At 42.3% G+C, this 7,530-nt stretch overlaps 1 protein-coding gene across 1 annotated transcript in view; it reads right to left on the minus strand.

The window, feature by feature from the left end:
• Positions 1 to 7,530, minus strand: part of tln2a (talin 2a) — a 107,238-nt gene that overhangs the window by 42,332 nt on the left and 57,376 nt on the right. The window contains exons 14-19 of the mRNA XM_056412213.1: positions 5,655 to 5,835; positions 4,486 to 4,599; positions 4,193 to 4,301; positions 3,124 to 3,332; positions 918 to 1,016; positions 192 to 359 (exon numbers count right to left, since the gene is read on the minus strand). Of these exons, the coding sequence (XP_056268188.1) occupies positions 192 to 359; positions 918 to 1,016; positions 3,124 to 3,332; positions 4,193 to 4,301; positions 4,486 to 4,599; positions 5,655 to 5,835 (880 nt within the window). The remainder of the gene's footprint in view (positions 1 to 191; positions 360 to 917; positions 1,017 to 3,123; positions 3,333 to 4,192; positions 4,302 to 4,485; positions 4,600 to 5,654; positions 5,836 to 7,530) is intronic.

Raw genomic sequence — 7,530 nt, forward strand, 5'->3', positions numbered from 1 at the left:
CAGTTTACTCATGAGAAAAGATAATAAAGCAAATGGTGAGTTATTGCGAATCCAACCGCACAAGAATCGCATAAAGAAAAACATGACATCACCAAAGCTTTTGCATACAGAATTCACTTTTTAGTCATACCGATACCGATATATAAAGACAGTCCTTTTATTTTCAACGAGTCCAACTTGTTTTCTTGTACCTTGGCGCACGCCACCAGCTGGGAGGTGGACAGGGCGCACTGGGTGGCGGCGGCGATGACCCGGTTCTGGAGCACGCCGTCCTCGGCCACCTGGGCAACGTTCTTGGCCTTCAGCACCAACATGGCCGCCGCGTTGGCCACCGCCTTGGCCAGATTCATCAGGACGTCCTACAACAAAAGAGGTGGGGGCGAAGACGAACAGAAAACAAACAACAACAAAACACACAAACTAAAAAAATATGTCCTAAAAATGTTTATCTCATTCTTACAAAATGATTCCTCATGACTTTGTGTCATAGGATTGTGTCTGTTGCGTAACTGTGGTAAAAGAGAGCAGGAATAGGACATCTAACTTCCAACCTTCTTAATTGTTAACATGCGTTTGTTTTGTATTTATTAGATCAGATCGTCTTATATATTGACGTGTATATGAACAACTCATCATTACCACATTATCTGCGTGTCAGGCAGGATGATGCAAGATTAGTTCTAGATGTGCAACCTTCAGCACAGTGTCTTACAATAACAATCAGGGTTCAGCCAAGTATGAGTTGCATGAAAGACAAACGCTTGGTAGCTGGATGAAGTCCACGCTCGTTGCCTCCACATTCCCCTGGTTGCAATGCGTTTTTGATTAACTGAGGACTGAGCTTTCCTTGATTATTACACAGAGTATCGGGATGATGATGATGATGATGATAAATGGACCGGGTGCTGCAGCGTTACCTGGAACCTCTCGTCCGTCTCGCTCTCTCCGATCTGGCGCAGGAGGTCTCCGCTGGCCTGGCCGATGCTGCCTGCTGCTGTCAACACAGTCTGTCTTGGCTGCACACACACACACAAAATACACACACACGCACACAAAACCATCAGGATGTGAAACTGCATTTGGACGCCTGGTTGGAAGCTGCATCATCTTGCTTTTTGAGATATCCTCCGTGGTAGCATGTGATGGTTTCACAAAAACAACATGGATGCCATTTGAGTTGTGCACTCTGCACATTGCTAAACACGTTGTTGGCTATTAAAAACACAAATAACTAGAATGGGCACTCGGCAGAGCGCATACCTTCGCATATCTATCACAAGATTGAGCATTGAATTATGAACATGTTGGCATTAGTTGCATGGCAATTGGATAAAAATTGACCGCGCTATGGTAAAAAGACGATTTTAACCTTTTCATGACCTTGACCTTGGACCCGATCAATCCCAAAATATAATCAAATGGCCCCCGGATAATAACCAATCATCCCACCAAATTTCATGTGTTTCGGTTTAATACTTTTTGACTTATGCGAATAACACGCACGCACGCATACAAATACACGGCGATCAAAACATTACCTTCCGCATTTTCAATGCGAAGGTAAATATATCATATTGCATCATTTAGCCCACATCTCTCCGTCTAACCATCCTACAGGCTTCAAGTTATCTTTCCGGCTACGTGTATGCTTAATACACAAGTGCATTAAGCAGATTAGCCGACAACAACTGTACAGTACATTAACTTGTGAATGATACGCCCACAACAAAACAACAAATAAACCCTGAATAGATCTCGTGGAGAACATTACGGCCCTGCAGATCAAGTAGATGGAGGCTCACATTAAGCATGTTCCGTCTCCATAAAGGAACGCCTCAGTCTGAGGTCTTTATTAAGACCTCAACAATTCAATTAGCCGCAGCCGGCCAGCAGCAGAGGAAGATAATCCGGTTAGGCGTAGTTTAGGAGCAGGACAGACGCTGCCTCGTCTCAGACGAGAGACGCTACATGGAGAAAAAAAAATCTTTTTAGATTATCAATTTAGATTTTTTTTTAAATATAAAAATCTATTATTTAAAGGAACACCGTTGTGAAAGACTTCACTTTCGCACATTGTTCTGCAGCGTCTGTCTATTTCCGTCGGCCCTCTCCATCAGTGTATAGATTGGTGTCAAAGATCAAGGATCATCTTGTCGTGATCCACGGCCAAAATTCAACAATATACAGTGGGTACGGAAAGTATTCAGAGCCCTTTACATTTTTCACTCTTTGTTTCATTGCAGCCATTTGATACAATCAAAAAAGTATATTTTATTTCTCATTAATGTTCACTCAGAACCCCATCTTGACTGAAAAAAACTGAAATGTAGAAATGTTTGCAAATTTATTAAAAAAGAAAAACTGAAATATCACACGGTCATAAGTATTCAGACCCTTTGCTCAGTTGAACTGTTTTCATTTTGGCAAATGGCTGCAATGAAACAATGGGTGGACATTTTAAAGGGGTCTGAATACTTTCCGTACCCACTGTATATATTTGTATTATAATATAATACATTCCCTTGTATAATATCTGGAGATGTATGAGGGGGGTGGACGTCGCCAACAGAAGAAGAGGGGTAAATTAACAGTATTTATGTGTGTGTATGTATTAGGGTATGCAGGTATGTGCATATATATGTGAATATATGTGCATGTTTTTGCATGTCTACCCGTATTTATATATATATATATATATTGTTTATTTTTTATGTTTTTTTCTGAGTACCTTTGTATACGTACAGTGTGTACATCTTTTCTTTTGCATGTGCATATCTCGAAAAGTAATAAAAGATTTGATCAGGACAAAAAAGAAAAAAAATGATTGAGGCCAAATCAAAAGGAGAAGGGGGAGGGGGTCCTTCTCCATTGGATTTGGCCTCCAGAATGTTCTTCTTCTTTTTCACATTTAAATGTCTCCACTCATATCTCCCACTCTGTCCTTCACACTGTATTTGCCAGTTTGGAAGAGACAGAAAATCCTTCACGGCTGATTTCAGAAGCAAAAGACAAACAGACCACATGGTAACACGTACACATTACTAAATCGCCGACTGTATGGTGTAAAAAAGTACTGACAATGTTTTTGAAAAGACATTATGATCTCGTGGTTCCTCTGCTCACCTCTCCAGAAGCCGGCTCCACGGCTATCAGCAGGTCGGACACGGCCCCCGCGAGCGTCCTGGCGGCCCTCATCAGGTTATTGCCTCCGCCCACGTCGTCCTCCATCAGGGCGGCCAGCAGCTTCACGCCCTTTGACATCTCCGTCAGGTTGGAGGAGATGGTGGTGATGGCGCAGCCCACGGCGGTGTAGTCCGTGTCGGTCGGATCGCCTGATACACGGGAAGATGGGACGGATTCTTAAAAAAGAGCCATTTAAAGAATCCTGGAGAAGTGGATTAAACTAAGTTTGTCCAAACACAAACTGACCCTTCCTCAACTAATGCCAAACCTAGTGACACAATATCTTTAACTGAGATTAGAGACGGCATAAACACGTGAATCCGTTATGCGGGAAATATGCAGGAAAAGGGAGAGAATCACTCTGAAGCACAGATGAAATTAAAAGAAACAACCACTGCACATCAATTCCAACCTGGAATGTATCAGACTGGCACAGAGTCAATAGATAGCTTCCCTCCAGCCCTATTAAGCCACAACCACAGCAGGATATGAAGGGGGACCTATTAGAATATATACAGGGTCCACACACATTTTAATGAACACCAGACGGAGGGAAAAGTCACTAATTGGCCAGATAATTTGAACTTTGAAGAAAATAGCACCCCGAAAAATGTACTTGTAAAACTGTTGGCGCTGTCTTAACCCTTGTGTTGCCTTAGGGTCATTTTGACCCGAATCAATGTTTCACCCTCCTGTTACCTTTATATTTACTAACATATTTTACCCTTTGGGTTCAATTTGACGCCAGCAATTAAAACCTCCAGAAAATTATTAGAATTAATATTGTTTTCCAAGTTTAAGTGTGAGGCACTTTATGATTGTTTGTTGCCATTAAACATTGAATGGGGTCAAATTAATCCTAAAGCGGGGAGGGGTAATTGATTGTCAGTCAAAAATAAAAACTAACAAATTAACACTTTCGCTGGTTTCATTAAGCATTCCTAAAAATAAAAAAAAGACCTCTAATAGAAATCCCAGAATATATGCACGGATATACAATGCCACTGACCAGCGGTGAGGTTGACAACCGACGCCGTTCCTGCCGTGATGGCGTCGACCTGCGAGTGGATCTCGTGCTTCGACTCGTCCATCTTGTTCTGGATCCACACCTTGGACGCCTGGGCCCGCAGACGGAGGGACACCGCACGAAAAGTCAACAATTTGCATGCAATACATTGCTGCCGGCGCGCAGACAGAATTATTATTCATCCCTATGCTTTAGTGTTCTGGCCGTTCCCCTGAAAACATGCATTTAAAGTGGTACATTACCACGGCGACATGTATAGAGCAATGGAGGTGTACCATGTCTTGTCCCAATGGCGGCAGGTTCTCGACCTCCCCGAGGTCAATCTGGGCTTTCTGCACAGCTTGCATACTGGTGTTGATGGTTCCCATCAGAGCCTGCTGTGCTGAACTCTACACACACACACACACACACACACAACGGGTTCATTTCTCGCAGAATGCAGCCGGCAGGGATTTTTTCAAGAAGCCGTGCCGAGGGAAGATGATTCCCCCCCTCGTGAGTCTAGTTGATGCACCTGTTTGAGTGGCATAAACAAACCTGACACAAAGAGTGGAATATTTTAACTGATGACATCAAAGAAAGTAAAAAGCTGGTGATATTCAAGAAAAAATGTAAAGACATGACTCTGGGGAAGTACATACGTAACAGCATTGATGAAGCATCATAAGTAACGGTTAATGGGGACAAGTTTTTTGTTTTGTTTATTGTTTTATGTAAATATGTATGTGTGTGTATTTATGTGTGTGTATGTGTGTGTGTGTATATGTATATATATGTGTGTGTTTGAATATGTATATATATGTATGTACATGTATATATATAGGTATATGTATATGGCTCTCTGAAATAAGTTTTTTCGTGAAATCATAGGTTAGGGCACTTATAAGCTTGATAGCTTCAGCCTCGACCCTTTCGGTCAGCCACTTTCTTCTTTTGTTGAATTTTGATTTTTGTATATTTTGCTTATCGAATAAACTAACCTAAAACTAAACTAAACTAAACTAAAACTAGAACGGGCCCTCGATAGAGCGCATACCTTCGCATATCACAAGATTGGGCATTGAATTATGAACATTTTGGCATTAGTTGCATGCCAATTGGATAAAAATTGACCGTGCTATGGTAAAAAGAAGATTTTGACCTTTTCATGACCTTGACCTTGACCTTTGACCCGATTGATCCCAAAATCTAAACAAATGGTCCCCGGATAATAACCAATCATCCCACCAAATGTCATGCGATTCGGTTGAATACTTTTTGAGTTATGCGAGTAACACGCATACAAACAAATAAATCAATCAATAAATAAATGGCGATCAAAACATAACCTTACGCATTTTCAATGCGAAGGTAAAAACCTTTTTTTTTATTTTTTAAAAGGGACTTAATCTGTGAATGAAACAGACACCAACGTCATACTGAGAGACGGGTGTGCTGTTCTTACGAGAGGCGGCATGTGTCCCCGGTGCATCTGGCCCATCGTGATCTGCTGCTGGGCCGACGGCATGGTGCCCATGCTGAGCGACTCGGTGCCGATGGAGCCGGAGCGGATGACGCCCGGCAGCGCCACCGAGCCGTGCTCCACCCGGCCCACGCGGTTGAACTGCTGCTGAAGGATGGTGGACCTGCAGGCACACGGATAAAACAGGAAGTGAGTGCAACATCCAACAATGTTAAGGGATAATCACTTGGTCTCTCGCACTTTCACGCCATTCTTAAGCTCGTCCAAAGCAAATATTATGATTGAAGTATTGGTCCAAGACCTGGTCCGTCTGTCTATTTTCAGCTAAACCTCACAGACCTGTGTTCCCTTTGCCCTGCCTCATTTGAATGACACTCCCCTCCGTTGGCCCCTCCCCTCTCACCTTTGCATCGTGCGTGCTACGCTAACAACAAGGCACAGCACGAGCTAAGGAACGCGCCATGTTCTCGTATTCCACATTTGTATTTCGTTAAATATATGCACAAGCCAAGAAACTAAAAACAGAGAAAAAACTGACTCCAAAAAGAACAACAAGAACAAAAAGAGAGGGAACAAGTCACTAAACAGAAGAGAAGAGCGTGTGTGTCATGTTCACTGTGCGTGTGAGTGTGTCCATGAGAGGATTGAAACAGCAAGCAACTAGAACGGGCACTCGGTAGAGCGCATACCTTCGCATATCACAAGATTGGGCATTGAATTATGAACATGTTGGCATTAGTTGCATGCCAATTGGACAAAAATGTGTCGTGCTATGGTAAAAAAAAGATTTTGACCTTTCCATGACCTTGACCTTTGACCCGATTGATCCCAAAATCTAATCAAATGGTCCCCGGATAATAACCAATCATCCCATCAAATTTCATGCGATTCAAGAACATTTTGACCTGTTCATGACCATTGACCTTGACCTTTGACCCGATCAATCCCAAAATCTAATCAACTGGTCCCCGGATAATAAACAATCATCCCACCAAATTGCATGCGATTCGGTTCAATACTTCTTGAGTTTTGCGAATAACACGCATACAAATAAATAAATAAATGGCGATCAAAACATAACCTTCCGACATTTTCAATGCGAAGGCAATAATATGCCTAATATCAGGCCTTCCAGAGTTCGACCTGCTACATGTTTTCAGTTTTAAAGCTAAAAACTTTTGCCACAAGCCCAGATAAAAGGAAAAACTAGAAAAAATACCGGAACAATTGCAGCGATTGCTCTGAATTAAAAAGCAGGAAAGCAAAGATCCATCGAGGCTGGACAGGAAAAATAGTCTTCAGTTACCCATCGCGAGTCCACTGTGGCGCAACGAGCCAATGCGCATCAGGAAATGTTCAGAACGCTGCAAAACGTCCTCGCATCATTATTAGATCTCAAGATGAAGTCCAGCTGAGGGCCAGGGGCTCATGTGGTGATGGATGTGTGGTCTGTGGTCGAGTGAGGCGGTGAAAAAGGAAATTGAAAAAAAAAGCACCTGGTCTAATATTGTGTTTTAATAGAACATGCAATAACTGTGCAATAACACACCAAGCTCATCGGTAAATCATCATCATAACTCAGTTTATATAGGACAATAAAACCAATGCGGGGAAAGGGATCACATGGGAGCTACCGGAAGGATTAATCAGTTGCTTTGAGCTCATTGCTAGCGTCTGCATGCTAATATACTTACAACTAGAACGGGCACTCAGTAGAGCGCATACCTTCACATATCACAAGATTGGGCATTGAATTATGAACATTTTGTCATTAGTTGCATGCCAATTGGATAAAAATTGACCGTGCTATAGTAAAAAGAAGATTTTGACCTTTTCTTGACCTTGACCTTTGACCCGA

The sequence above is a fragment of the Pseudoliparis swirei genome, chromosome 4 (assembly GCF_029220125.1).
Source record: "Pseudoliparis swirei isolate HS2019 ecotype Mariana Trench chromosome 4, NWPU_hadal_v1, whole genome shotgun sequence".
In the NCBI taxonomy this organism is placed as follows: Eukaryota; Metazoa; Chordata; class Actinopteri; order Perciformes; family Liparidae; genus Pseudoliparis; species Pseudoliparis swirei.